This window comes from Ochlerotatus camptorhynchus, unplaced genomic scaffold, assembly GCF_037179485.1.
Source record: "Ochlerotatus camptorhynchus isolate MF236.1 unplaced genomic scaffold, CSIRO-AGI_Acam_v1.1 ptg000328l, whole genome shotgun sequence".
Lineage (NCBI taxonomy): Eukaryota > Metazoa > Arthropoda > Insecta > Diptera > Culicidae > Ochlerotatus > Ochlerotatus camptorhynchus.
Window position 1 is genome coordinate 2,092,798 of NW_027040816.1, and position 15,498 is coordinate 2,108,295.

Sequence of the window (15,498 nt, forward strand, 5' to 3'; positions counted from 1 at the left end):
TCACCCGTACTGATAAGACCGGCTCTACGGGCACGAGACGTGGACGATGCTCGAGGAGGACCTGCAAGCACTGGGTGCTTTCGAACGACGAGTGCTTAGGACCATCTTTGGCGTGGCATGTGAGAACGGTGTATGGAGGAGAAGGATGAACCACGAACTGGCGCAACTCTATGGCGAACCCAGTATCCAGAAAGTCGCGAAAGCTGGATGGGTACGATGGACGGGACACGTTGTAGGAATGCCGGACAATAATCCCGTAAAAATGGTGTTTTCCTCGAATCCAGCCGGTACAAGACGCAGAGGAGCACAGCGAGCAAGGTGGTTAGACCAAGTGGAGCAAGATCTAGGAAGTGTGGGACGGTCAAGAAATTGGAGACAAGCAGCCACGAGCCGAGTTAGTTGGCGTAACATTGTGACACAGGTGCAATCCTGAGGGACGTCGGACCAGGAAAAGTAAAGTAAAGTAAGTATTCTTAATGCCAGTTCCTATGCGTAGTACACTCCTTATTCACCGTTCTAATTTAATCTTCAACTTGTGGCCTTTTCCAGAACAGATTCTTGTCACAAATAGATGTGTTTGATGCGATTCCAGTGAACACGGAACGAACTCATAATCGTTCTATGATCTTCCAACCTGATATGGATCATATGATTTCCAATCTGGGATGAAGCCTGAGATTAGAAAAATTCGCTCTCTTGACACAAATTAAATTGAACCATAGAAAAATAGCTGATCAAATATTTGCCTAAGATCACTTGTCTATGACAAATATCATTATTTAGGAAAACTTAACTAGTCAAATATTTGGCGTGCGGGAAAACAGTGTGAAATCAGCTTTATTGTATAAACGGGTGGTTTTTCACCTTCCCGACCGTAGGATTGCCACCTTTCTCAAGGGTTTTAATGTGTATCGTTTATCCAGTTACTCAGTTTTCGGTGTACGCATGGAAGACAGTGTTGTTTTGATTGGGGGATAATTAATAATCTTCTACACTACACTTCCACGTTTGTTTTGTTTTGTTTGTTCATTTTAAGAGCCCAGAATTCCAATAATTGACGCCTGGTCGAGAATTCTATCTTATTTCCCTGACTTACACTATCAAAAATGCCATCCCCAATTGAAGTTCGTTGCTACTATACTAAGAAACGCACAATGCCCAATTACAAATCCCCCTACCATAAGACCTAACGAGAGAAGTGCATTCGAAAAACCTCCGTTAATAAGCCTCACCTTAATTAAACTAGCCTCAATTTTCGTCTCCGCATCTCCACGCCAAAGTAGCCGCACAAACTAGCCAAATTTGATTAACACACCTGTGGCATCAAACAACATACCTCCCGGAGATATCACCGACTGCTGCAGTAATCTCCAGCGCTGTCATCATCATTAGCCATACCCAATAAGTAAGTAAGTAAGTAAGCAAGTAAGTATCATCATGTGTGAGAAAACTTCTCTCCGGGCGCGAAAATAAAAACAGAAAAGCTCAAGATAAAACAGTTACATAGGTTTGCTTTTATTCAGTTATACCTTTATATAAGTTCATATTTATTATTCCTTCGAAGTGAGATACATTAAATTTAATATTACAGTGGTGTTTGTGCCAGAGCGTTGGTGTACTTGTGCAGGGTGTGAGCCCCCCCGCTTTCAGTATAATAACACCAATCGCTCTTTCTCACACGACTCACATCCTACCGCGGTAGGGTGATTTGGTTTTAATTAATTTGTTCTACAAAAAAGGAGAGTGATAATTATACCTTAGTCTTTTTTGAAATAAAAAAAAAATAAAAACTACAATTTCAAAGGAAAAGCCAAAATAATAATAATAATAATATTAATAATAATAATAACAGAAAAGGTTGGAAAAGGTGCGAAAAGCCTAGTTTTTGGTGGCAACGGCAATGTGACTGCCTTGCTGAGGTAGCTATTTTGCACAATATCTCTAGTTTTCACTCTCTCGCTCGCTCGCTCGCACTCACTCTTTCGCTCGCTTCATGATTATTAGCCAGCTTTGATCAACTCGGCGCGCTCGCGTCCACCGCACACACAGGGTTGCTTGGATCGGGTTGAAATTATTGTATTATGCCTACTATTAGCATTTAAGTACTGCGTCTGGTGCGCACCTCGGCTGGCTGCCGTTTGGCTATTATTTCAACTGTTCAGACTGTTTAGCTTTTGGAGTGCAATTTGTCGGTTAATTTCTGCGGTTTCTTTATTGAGTTTAGCAGTCTCGAGATCAGTTTTTAGTATTTCCATCCGCAATTCGTGTTCGCTCTGCTGCTGCTGTTCGGTCAGCTTGTTGATCGCATTTTGCTGACTGTTGCTGCTCGTTGCACTAGCACTGGCCGGAATCGGGGAAGCGGGTTGCTGATGTTCCCTCGGTACTGGGTGCGGCACCGGGAGCGGCTGATGGGCCGGAAGTGACTGATGCTGATGCTCGTTGTGACTGTTGGCATTGGTGCTGAGGTTCTGCGCTTCGTGGAATGCATTCTTCCACTGGCCGAGCTCGTTGAGTCGGTTGAAGCGGTTCTTCAGGATGTTCAGCGCTTCCAGTGTGTTGCTCAGATCGTTCTGAGACATGTTCACAGGTACATCGGATACGTTCGAATCGCTGCCGAACGTTCGGCTGTAGCTATCGACGTCGACTTTGTTGTTGTTATTGTTGTTGGACAGATGCTCGTTGAGTCGACTGGCGAAGCTACTCGCCAACAGCTCGTTGAATTTGGTATGTGCATTTTCCGCCGAGTAGGGTGACGAACTGGGCAGGGCCCCCAGTCGGGGAAACTTTGCCGGTCGACTCTTGTCGTAATCGTCACCTTCCTCCATGGAATCCTCCTTGATCTGTACCTCGCAGAGGTTCTGTGAATTCTTGTCCCTAAAACGAAACGACAGATTGAGCAAAAATTGATCACACCCATCGCGGATTTATGTGTTTGACTTACCACACGGACGAACTCTCCTCATCGTTCTCGTCGCTGCAGTCCTTGATCGAGACGCCCTGGGGCAGGTTCTCCTCCAGCGATAGTTTCATCTTTGAGTAGTCCACATCGTCCATCAGTTCGTTTTTGCACACCTTCTTCGCCTCTTGCATAAACTCCCAGATTTCGAAAGTGAACTGGCTGGGCTTTTTGCGGTCCGCCACCTCTTGGCCATATCGCTGGATGCGCTGCTGGTAATCGAGCATTTCGGCACGTGTGCAGGCTGAGGGAGATGGAAAGAGAGAGAGAGAAGAGAGCGATGAAATGAGGCGGCAAAATTGGTGGTAATCAGTGTTAAATGCTGTATTATTTGGACGCATCATGGATAGAATACACCAATGGACGGATAAGGAGGGAAGGTGGCGGGTGCTCATTTTGTACGGTTGCTTTATTTAGTAACTAAGGGTGAACAATTGAGCGCTTAGCTAATGCAAGAAAATCAGTGTTGAAAATTGAGAATGAATAAGGCGAGAAGCGATACTGATTGGAGTTTGGAACGATGGAGCACCATGCTTCTCCATGAGAAATGGCCTTCAAGTGGCGATTCGTAGTTGGCCTGAACGATTAATTGATGGGGAAATCATTTTACGACTGGTAAACATCAACAAAATTGTGACCAAGGGTGCCTTCCATAGATTTTGGCTAAAATAATGTTTTATGAAATTTTGGAATAATAAGATAGGGGAAATGGCTCTAATGTTGGTCTATGAATCTAAGATTGGGACCTTCGATAAATATCTGCTATTTATCAATTTTATCTAGATGACTGGGACGGTACTTAGGGATATTTTTGGTTGTGATTGAAAATTTAGTCCATTGCTGAATTTATGTATGGGCCCAAATTAGAGGCATTTAGGCCGACATTACATCCATTTTCCCCATTATGATAATATGTTGTTTGCCTAAGCAACAAGGAAATATTGTGAAGTTTGTGTTTTGCACATAATACCTGCCAATTTTGCTACATGAGAGTCTCAATAAGCGTTTTTGTCATTTATCTCACCCACTCTTCACTCTTCGCGAAGAGGTGATCAGAAAATCGCTCATCCTGAAACCGTTAAAGTTAAATTTACAAGATTTTTTTTTGTATCAAACACAAACTTTACAATCTTTTCTTGATACTTACACATACAAAATATCATCGTAATATCTTATTGTTCCATAATTTCATAAAACATTTTTTGTTAGCCAAAATGAATGGATTGTAACTACGGATAAACATAAATTATGCATACGATGTTTTCCGCAGCGGCAGTCTCAAAAACAGCAAAAAGGATTTTATTTAAGTGTGTACCATCAGTGTACCAATTACCGCTCATTGGTGTTCAAATCTAGATAGCCAAATATCATTGTTGTTTACTGAATTATTGCCAAAGAGGAGCAGAATTTAAAAAAAAAACAGGCCACACATATATCATAAGAAGTTGAAAAATAATTCAGTTTTGGGCACTTGTGAGCGCTAATTGGTACACTTACAGTGTCCTACACTCAAAAAATTCCACACGTTATCATCATCATCACTTAATTGTGCACTGATTGCGAAACACATCTAGTTCATGTCTGAATATTATGCTGTGAAACATGCCTCAACACTATTGGTTCGAATTGTGACACACTTGAAGTCTCTGTGCCTCACATGGTGATATCAATAGCTCAATACTCTACTTTATCAACTTCTACTTTACCGACTCCAAAATTGAATCGACTGTATAATCAAAGCTGCCAGTGGGCAGGGCTTACACATGCCTTTTTTAATGGGTCTGATTTGGGATTCAATCCTGGACTGTTGAGGTGTGCTGCTGCTGTTATCTTCATTCGATCTCACTGGGTCACGGTTGTTCTCGTTTTGACGTAGGACTACGTCTTTCGGGAAGGGCGCCAATACAGGGAAATGCAACGAAAATTGGTCAGACTTTAAATGCAAATAACTTGGCCAATAATCAATGGATGATTTGTGTGCCAATCGGTTCATCAGTGTTATAAACTTTGTGTGGTATGTCACACATTATAATTGTTAAATATTTAAATAGTTAACAATGAAGAAATATGGAAATATTAAAATTTCCCATACATTTTCATCGACCGCAACTCCTAACACAGCCATCAGAAAGTTGATCCCTAACGACACAAGCCGAAGCTGCACAATTATTCAACGTTGCGGTCGATCTGATCGGAGCTCGGTGAAAACTGATTACGTTAGAATAGTGGAAAAGGTAGAGCAGCCGAAATTTTCTTCTACAAAAGGGTCTGCCAAATCGCTTCCACTATCAACGTGTCGTCAGTTCTCGCCTCTATTGTGGCAGTCACTAAATCGGCGGTAGTGGAGCAACAGTTGAATGTCTCCACTCACCCGTTGAAAAAACAAAAGGTAATGGGTCGCCAAAGTTTGGATGCAACCGCATCCGTTCAAGATGCCCCGAAAATGCCTCGCAAGAAAGCTGGTACCAGCAACCACACGGAAAGGTAACTTCAGAATAATCCGTTCTCGGCACTCCCCGAAGAAGCAGATATAGATCCAGTTGAGAAACCCACTGTTCACCTCAACGAAGGAACTCGCGTTGCTCAGGAATGAGGTGGCTAAAAATGAAATCCATTCGCTGTTCAAGCTATGCAGCACGGGGATCAAAATCTAGTGCTCGACGCTGACGGACTACAAATCTGTTGGCACATATCTTCAGCTGAACCGGTTTGAGTTCTACACTCACGACGTCCCTGGAAGCAAACCACTGAAAATGGTGATCCGTGGTCTTGCAAATCTCCCTGTTGCGGAGATTAAAGCAGAATTGGAGCACCTTCATCTGCAACCAACCAACGATTGCGAGACGTGATGAAACCAGTGCATTTGGTGCACTTCGATAAGGGCTCCACCAGTGTGGCAGCTCTGCGGCAGATTTACGCGCTGTTCAACATCGTGATTCAGTGGGAGCAGTGTCGCCCTTGGCACCGTGACGTGACACAGTGCACTAATTGTCTGGCATTTGGGCACGGTACGAAGAATTGTCACATGAAGGCTCGTTGTGGCAAATGTGCTGGGGATCCCAATACTACCGCCTGCAAGAAGGAAGAAGAAGCTGAGCCTAAGTGCGTGAACTGTGATTCCAACCACCTGGGCAGCGATAGGAGATGTCCCAAGCGAGCGGCCTTCATCCAGATCCGACAACAGGCTTCCACGAGGAACCAACCCGGTCGCCACCGCAATAATCGTGCTCCTACTGTCAACATGGACACGTTTCCAGTACTTCAGCCTCGCCGTATGGTTCCCAATCTAGCACCGCTACCACTAAATCAGACCGCCCCCCCCCCCTTCTTGAAAATCCACCATCAGATCCAGCAGGTCCCAGTCATCGTTCAGTTCAGCATCGCCTCACTGCCACAGCAGCCCAGCCGAGCCATGGCTCTACTGCCCCGGGATTATCGTACGCCCGTGCTTTGTCAGGTGAGCCAGAAGACTCTCCACTCACAAGCGACGAACTAGTGATCCTCGTGACTGAGGTGATCATAATCTTGCGCTCCACCAAGACACTACCTGAACAGCTTCGTGCTGTTATGCCCCTCGTGCAAAAGTATGGACCGTGAAGCCATCAAAATAACCAACTGGAACGCTTGCTCTCTCAAGAGCAAAATCATTGAGTTCGTTGAACATCGCCGTCATCACCGAAACACACCTATAGCCGGAGATAAATGTTCACCTTCCCGATTTTCGGCGCGTAAGGCTAGAGGGAAACAACTCCTGCGGAGGATGAGTGGCTATCGCATTGAGGAGAAATATTGGCTGACGAATGCTACCGAGTTTCCAGCTGAAGATGATTGGGACGGGTCGGCAGCAGACCTGCGGAGAGACATCATCAGACCAACTGGACGGCGTGAGAAGTACATCATCACTAGCAACCTGAACGCCAAACACCAGGCTTGAGGCAACAGTCGACGCAACCAAAACGGCACAATCATGAACGACGACTTGCAAGAGGCTCACTACACCATAATAACTCTCCCACATGGTTGAGCCGGTCGGGCGTACACTCCACCATCGACATCTTCGTCAGCAGCATGGGAGACAACATCTCGCAACCTGTGACCCACGATGAGCTAAGTTCGGACCACTATCCGGTGGTGGCCGATGTGAGCTCATCCGTCAACCGATTCCAAGCTTCCCGACGCAACTATCATCGTGTCAGCTGGTATCAGTTCCCACACTGTGTCGACTACACTGTCGACTACGGTGTCCTTCCGGAGACGCCCGAAGACATTGGCCGGTGTTTGCGTTCCATCGAGAAGGCGATATCCCGGGCCAGGGAACAACACGTTCCAGTATCCAGTCAGGTGAGTAATACCACCGGTTGGAAACTAGCGATTTTAAATTGGCTCACTACTTGACTAAATAGCCTATTGATCCCAAGCAAATCTATTAACTTATCCCATTCTAGTTGTAATTCTAGTACTACACTATGTTTGTTTTGATTCGCTATAAAAGTTTGACAGATAAAATAAGGGGTTCGTGGATATTCTTATGATTCGATGGGTGCATCGATTAGCTTGGGACCGAAGAGAGTACCAGAGCTGAGCCAAAAAGTTGAGCACGTTTCTTCAGGACCTTCTGGTCTTAGAGTTACCACTATGGTAATACTCTGAACCTTGATAGAATTACCAAGAATCTCATTTGACTCCGTAACTCCATTCGAAGGCAATACCAGCGTTCTGCCTTGCCTGTCTTGAAGACCCACTGTAATCGCCTAACAAAAACCATCCAAACCAGGATGGTGGACCTCAGTAATCAAAACTTTGCTAACAGGATTCGTTCTCTCCCAGATTGTTCAAAACCCTTTTGGAAACTAACCAAAATCCTTAAAAATAAGTCAAGATCCATTCCACCACTAACCCCACTGGATAGTTACGGCGAGCCAGTGGTTCATCTAATAACTCTAAAAGAGAAGGCTGCCGCGATAGGTCAACACTTCGTCAGCTCCCATAATCTCGGACAAAACATCGTTTTAAAACATCCTGAATCTGGAACTCAAACACTTGAGTTCCTGATACTACAACCATCTGGCACTGATTTTTAATCTGTGCCTTCGACTTGACTACTCGTGCTGGAAGTCAGCTAAAAAATGTCATACCCATCCAGAAACCTCTCCTTCAAGTTATCGACCAATCAGCCTTCTCTCAGGGTTATCAAAACTGTTCGAAAGAGCAGTCTATCACCGGCTCCTAGGACGGTTCAAGTCTCGCTGAATGGCATCACATCGGATGCTTTCAACATCGGTGCTGTGGTTCCACAAGAAAGCATCCTTGGTCCCATTTTATTCAACCTGTTCACCTCCGATTGCCGGCTCTCCCTGATGGTGGATCGTTGTCTCTGTTTGTAGATGCTACATCCATCGTCTACAAGGGTAGGGTCATCGGAGCTCTGACTGCCAAACTTCAGAGAGGCCTGGACGTCCTGTCTGAATATTTCAACAGCTGGAAGATCCGTATCAGCGTGGCAAAGACCCAGGTCATCATCTTTCCACACTCTAAATCTCCCATCTCGGTGAATAATAAGATCTGCCTAAACGGCTCAGTGGTGGGATGGTCGAAAGAGTTAACCTACCTCGGCTTAACAGTAGACAGCAAGCTGATTTTCTGGGAGCACGTTGATAAAACGAAAACCAAGTGTAACATCTCAATAAGATCCCTGTATCCACTCATCAACAGGAGGTCTACCCTGTCCCTGAAAAATAAGCTTGCTGTCTACAAACAAATCATCCTTCCCGTAATCGAGTATGCCAAGCTGGGAGAGTTGCGCCAAATGCCATCACCTCAAACTCCAAAGGATCCAGAACAAGATCCTTAGGATGATCCTAATCCTGAGATCCATCTCCTGGCTGGAATTCAGACATTAGAAGAACGGAGAGTTTCTATTCTGGAAAGGTTCAGAGGCACCTGTCTATAATCAACTCATCAGATCATACGTGATCTAGCACGTTAGATTAAGTTGTACTCATAGTTAGGTAGGTTATCACCTTTTTTTCAATTCAAACATAACACACACCCCAAGGGGTATTTTGTAGACTAGAATAAAAACGTGGATGCGTAAATTAGAATAACAAATTATACAAAGATGAAGAGCCCGATAGGCTAATCAATTAAAATATTGAAATAATTTAAAATAATAATCAACAGAAATATCAGTTGCTACCAAATCATCGAGCTGGTCGGAGGGAAAGGAAGAGCAGCGGGAAGGGATGTCGTCTCCAAAATGCTTCTGTCAAATTGCATCCACCGCTACCATCAGTCCCAGCCCGACAGTGGAGCAAGTCGGAGCTCGGTGATAACGCTTCCACTTGTTCAGTCAGACAATCCAGCTGGACGAAGCTATGAGGCATCACTCAGGGTCTATGGCGCCTTTTGTAAACAATGCATTTGATCGACATTTTGGCGTAGCTGGTAGCTCGCCCACGCATACTAACACTACCCTCAGATAGTGGAATTTTCCTCCTACCGTAGGTTACTCATGTGTTATGAAATTCACAAGAAAACAATATCCGAACAACGAACTAGAAAATCGAACAAAAATTTCGTAGTCCTACGTCAACAATTCGGTCGTGTGTTGTACACAACCCTCCAACTTGTTTTTTGTCGATCTTGTTTTCCGTACTGAGTACGAATGCTACCGACGCCAGGGAGGCAGCTCCCACACCTGAACCCTACCTATCGACTCATCAACTCATAGACCGGGAACCAACGGCTTTACTTCCCTTCCGAAGGAAGGCGTGATCAGAGATTTTATACCTCAGAAAATCCCACTGGCGCCAACTGGAATTGAACAAAGCCCTTTCGGGGTGAGAAATAATTACGCTTACCACTACACCACCGGCGATGTTTACCTTGCAGAACAAGCAGTTCACATCGCATTGCAATGCAAACCACTTCAAATCCATCTGTTTGAACATGTGATTCAATGTGCAAAACACTTGGATTGTTAGTGAAAGATTTTCAACATTTCAAAGATTGAAACACTAGAATGCACGTGAATAATAATTTGAGCCAAGGTGAAATGCATTTGAAATAAATGTGATTGAGCATTTGAAAAAACAAGTTTTTAAACACTTCTATCAGGCGTGGGTTAATTTTGTTGTGGGCGAGATTTCCATGTCTGTTTGTGTTGGTGCAATATGTGAGAGCGTGTTCGGGAAAATCCGTGGAAAATACATAACAAATCGCTGTCAAACTCATTTTGGCAGATCATACATTTTTAAGGTAGTCAGAGGAATAGGAGGAATACAATAAACAATACTACACCACGGCGAGGGACCTTCAGGTGTGCATGCGTTAAACGTCACTAATGGGGCTCCCGGTATCGGTTCTTTGTTTTGCTGTTCCACCAGTGCCCCGTAACGTGCGTAGATCACCTTTTCGTGGTACGTTACGGGATGTAGGACCTACCACCAATTCCTAGTCCTGACTACTTCAAACTTGAGGAACAGGATTTTCAGGAATCCAAGGAACATATCTTAGTCCTTGTTACTTTTTATGCCTTGTTGATGGTGATAAGACTCGGCTTTGTCCACCGAGGATGATCTTGAAACAAGGAAAAAATGTCAAGTCTATGTGATTCCTAATCTTCTATTCTTTGTTCCCTAGTTTGAAGTGGTTAAGAATAGGGTTCTGATACATGGTCATTGTCAATGTCATTCCCTAATTTTGTTGCTAATGCGTGTAGGTACGAATAGACTAGACAGCTTATTTGCCACAGTTTCTCTGTCGCAGACTTGTCATTTTTTGTCTGTTTGAAACTTGTCTGGCAACGTGATCACACTACCCGCAGATAAATAACTGTTACAGTCAAATTTTACTGGTGACAGACAATATTTTGACAGTCATTTTCGTAGCCTGTGACAGACTTTTTAAGCATGTCTGTATGACGATTACACTGCATTGACTGAGAAACTCAGTACAGACTAAAATAATTCACAACGTCAGAAATATGACAGTTCATCTGTAGACCGTGATCACATTGGAAGGCAACGAGTAAACGGAAGAGCTTAACATTCATAGAATTTTGATTCAAATCTAAAGTGGTAAAATGCCGATTGGATCGCGGAAAAGAAAAGCTATTGCGCTGCTGCTGAGAACGTTGTATGTAGAAGCAATGGAAGAAGATGAACCACCCACGAAACGATATTTAAAGTTACTGGCAACCATGCTTGGCATACACAGTTGTACACAACAACTACTCATTTGTTAATAACTTTTTACTCCGTTGTTGAAATATGTTTTTCTTCAAGGCAATAGATAGATTAGGACCATAGTTTGCATAGATATGCAAAGAGTAGGTATATCTTAACATATGGATCAACACCAATGAATTTTACACTTAAAGTCCTAGATGTGCAGCGAGCATTTCTCACTTCATTTTTGCATCGCAAAATCAAATGCAGTTTATTACTAGAATTACAATCTACATTTTTTTTACGTATCTTACTTAAACTCCATTCTATCCACTGCTTCAAAATAATTTTGTTTTGTCAACTGTGTGCAAAGTTATTACCAAATGAGCAGTTCGTGACCAAAACTGTGTATGCCAAGCATGCTGGCAACACTGTACTATATCTGCGCCTGCTCTGCACTCATAATAATTTTCACGTCCATGCTACGTGAAAACACACATAGATTTTTTCCATCGCACTTTTCACGTAAGTGTTACGTGATTATCATATGAAAGCACTCATTTCAGTGAGCGAGATGGTCACGGGGTTATCACGTAGATGTTATGTGATTTTTTCGATGGAATTCATAGTGGTTTTCAATGATTTTTATTCCGGTTTAAATCAAATGTATTCTTGATTTCAAATGAAAAAAGATCCTACAGTATTCCTTGACCATTGTATCTTTATTGTGGCAAATATACCTACACACAGAAGTAGAAATTAATTCGAGCGAAACTGGACTCGGGGAGAATATGGAACACATATGATAAAGGGCCATTTAACTAGCAGTTCAATCCATGGTACTTCTTGTCGTTAGACTAAAATAAAGAAACATATTACAAATTATTCTCGCCATAAAATTTGCCTATGATAAAATGTTCAGCCATTATACTTACAACACGAAATAGTCTCACGAAAATAAGCCCCACGATTTTAACTGGCGTGTAAACATGCACATTGCAATTCCACCATATTGTGTACCATTCTGAGTGAGGCACTCATTTATTTTTTCATATGTGAAAATCACTTAGGGTTTACGTGAAATGCACATATAATTTGTGTATATGCAAATCACGTGCGTTTCATTAAAAAAACCCAGTGACTTTAAAGGGACTTCCTGTTGATACGTATGTGGTATCACGTAGACTCTACTTGTGTCACGTAAATTTGACATACAAGTGAAAAGAGAGACTCCACGTGATTTTTCACGTAACAATAATGTGTCGATTATTTTGAGTGTGTGCATGTGTCAAAATGTTAATCATTGTGGTTGACACAATGCAATTTTTGGTTTCATAACTGCAACCGTGAATTTCCGGCGAAGTTCTGCCATGGATTCCTCACAGCGCACATATTTTCAAAACATTAGCTACAAACCGTTCAAAAGTCAACGCGGTATGCTTGCGGGATGAGCGATGCCAAGTACAACACTGTAATCTAGGAGTGATAATGCTTGCGGATGGTGCTGGAGTAGCTACCGGAAGACTTCGAGATCGGAGAACCTCCACTTAAGACGATCTAACTGTTCAAGGATTGGTGTTTCAGAACAGTTTGATCAAAGTTGGGAAGGGTGCTGATTGAAAAGATGACCATGAGGGGACTACTAATGTTATTAGCGAGTTGGTTAGTGGGGAGAGTGAGACCCTGAACGAGGAAATAAAGAGACGGTTTATGACGCTGGTAGATCGATTTGGGCAGGGGAGATTCGTGACGGAGCTAAAATCACAGCCGAACGAGGTTAAGTGGAATTGTAAGATGTTGATTGGTCAGTTCCTGATTCGTTCCTCATCGTAACTGACATCGATGATCACTCGGACCATGTTCGGAGGTAGGATCTTCACCGGCGTTTGCTTTCCTATCATCGACAGCGCCCCAGCTTTTACAGGTGTTCTCTGGCCAGCACTGCTTTTCGTCAGAGACATCATACTTCTCTCTATTTGTCCGATCGTTGGACTATCAGACCGTGTAGACATATTAAACCCCACCTCCTCCAGGGAATTTTGATTACTCCCACTAGAACGCTGGCGACGCATCTGTGAGGAGTAACTCCTCCCGGAAGCGTTCATCAGAATCTGAAGAGCATCTGGATCAGTTTCCTCTGATGATGCACGCTCGCTTCGTCTACTTACTACCGTCACATGTGGTTTATCCGAGTCCACATCATACTCCAATCCAGTAGAAGTTATTGTCCTGTCGAAAATTGGAAGTGCCTCCCCGTTCTCGCTCGAAGCTTCAATTCGGTGGCCGAGGCCGTTGCTTATAAAGTTCAGTCTAGTCCTTTTACGAGAGAATTTAGGAGCAACGAACCAAGAGTCATGACAGTTAGGATCTGGGATAGGTTTCCACTGCTTTTTTATTTGTTTCTTCAAAATAAAACATGTGAACAAACTGTCAAATTAACCGGGCTGCCAAGCATACGATTGTACAAACATTCAGTCTGATGACACGCTTGGCACTGTCGGCACACTGAAACAACCGACCACCCTTTAGGAGGAATTCACAGAAGCTCAGTCTTGTTCAGGAATTTGTTTTGATTGTTTAGTGTGTTTTTTCTTTTGCTGGAAACAAGTTTTTATACGTGGTAATGCATCACTAATGAGTGCCTTTTCTACCAACGCTCACCATTTTTATGTGTACGTAGAAAACAGTACACTCTACCAAAAAGTCATGTAAATTTTCGTGCCCTGAGACCGACACATGCAAGCGGCCCAAATGTCATAAGAATCAGTTGAAAGAAACGAGAAAATAAATTCAATCGATCGTACTTTTTGGCGAGTTGCGTATGTTTCGGTTTGGGTACCCTTAATTTTACATGACATGTTTGTTTACGTTCCATAATTTACGTCAAAGATGAATTACGTCTCGTGTAAAAATAGTTATTTTTAAGTGTGTATGTATCAACATTGATTGATATATGATGTATTGAAAACCAACTTCTAAAAGTGGATACAATATTACACTCATTAAAATGATTTGTTCACAAATTCTGTGTAAATCATACGGCGTAATATTGCACAACAAGCGGAATGACCAATCAACCGTTTGGGTGTATTATTCAACATCATTTTTTCTGTATTTGGCAGATCATTCAATCAGGGCCGGTATTAAATGTTGGTCCGAGTTGGAGCTGCTGCCATCCTTCATGTTAGTGTGTAATACAATCTTCTGTGACTTTTGTAATTGAACCTGTTTTTGTTTCAATTATTAAGTTTCTGATATCTATTCACCATTAAATACATACACTCAACTATGTTCATGAGTGAAACTTCGCAATTACTTGTTTAAATAAACTTAAATTCATTGCTTATCGCAAACCATCTGAGGACGGATTATTTTATATGGATAGCTGTCATAACGATTTTTTTTTTTTTTAATAATTATTGTAGCACTGCAAAAACTTTTTCTGTTCGCCACGATGGTGATGATGGATTTTTAATATTTGATTTAATAGTGGATTAATTAAAAAAAAAGTAGTCTACAAAAGTTTGAACCTCGCGCGCGTATTACGGATATAGAGGGCTGAATTTAACATTTGATAAAAAAAAAAAAATGCAATTTTGAAGCTTATTTGGAAGATACCTTGAGTTAGTAGTAAGTTTTCTGGCAAATGTTGGGGGTTCGTGAGCATTCCTAACATTGCTGAAACATATGATAGCATCAGATTGCGGGGTCGCAAGTGTAATAGGATGCTTTTTGATTGTTCATTATCTCTTGATTGCTTGTAATACTTATGAATATTTTAGGTGGACTAAGAGGTGGAGTCGAGTTTCGAACGCCTTTGGATACGGTTGTGTCTAAATTTGCTCTCTGTTTTGTGCGTGCATTCTCTTTCATAGTTTTCGGCTGCATTTGCCGGATTAGCGCTGGCACTCTGCCTCCCGGACGGTTATACGTGTGTGAGTGGTGGTTTTCTCGCTTTCCGAGAAGTTTTAGAACCAAGAAAGAAAACATGATTCATCATGTTTGCAAAATTGCAAGCATCAGAAGATTTGGCGCTGCGTGGTTTGATTGTTTCTCCCGGACAAAAAATTCGAGGCATCGCGAGTGAAAATTTTAATTTCTGTTTATTTACGCGGTGATGAGAACGGCGCTGATCTATTGTTAAGGCCGGCGCACAATTGGTACGTTTTCGGGTTTTTTGACAGATAATGCATGGGCTAACTAAAAATCAATAAAAAAATCAGATTGACCGCCCACGGTTGCTGCTCTGTTATTACCAGATCAGCTGCAATTACACAGAGAACCAACAGATGATGTTTGGGACTAACATTCATCCTCAATGTGTAAGAACTGGAGATCTTATATTTAGCAATACCAGCGCCGGCCGTGTCCGAA

At 42.7% G+C, this 15,498-nt stretch overlaps 1 protein-coding gene across 2 annotated transcripts in view; it reads right to left on the reverse strand.

Annotated features, from left to right (window-relative positions):
* Nucleotides 1–1,518: 1,518 nt before the first annotated feature.
* apt (apontic) overlaps nucleotides 1,519–15,498 on the reverse strand; it is a 49,758-nt gene continuing 35,778 nt past the window's right edge. For both annotated transcript variants that reach the window (XM_065230163.1, XM_065230164.1), the window contains exons 3-4: nucleotides 2,942–3,200; nucleotides 1,519–2,874 (exon numbers count right to left, since the gene is read on the reverse strand). In XM_065230163.1, coding sequence (XP_065086235.1) covers nucleotides 2,151–2,874; nucleotides 2,942–3,200 — 983 coding nt within the window. In that variant the 3' untranslated portion in view covers nucleotides 1,519–2,150. The remainder of the gene's footprint in view (nucleotides 2,875–2,941; nucleotides 3,201–15,498) is intronic.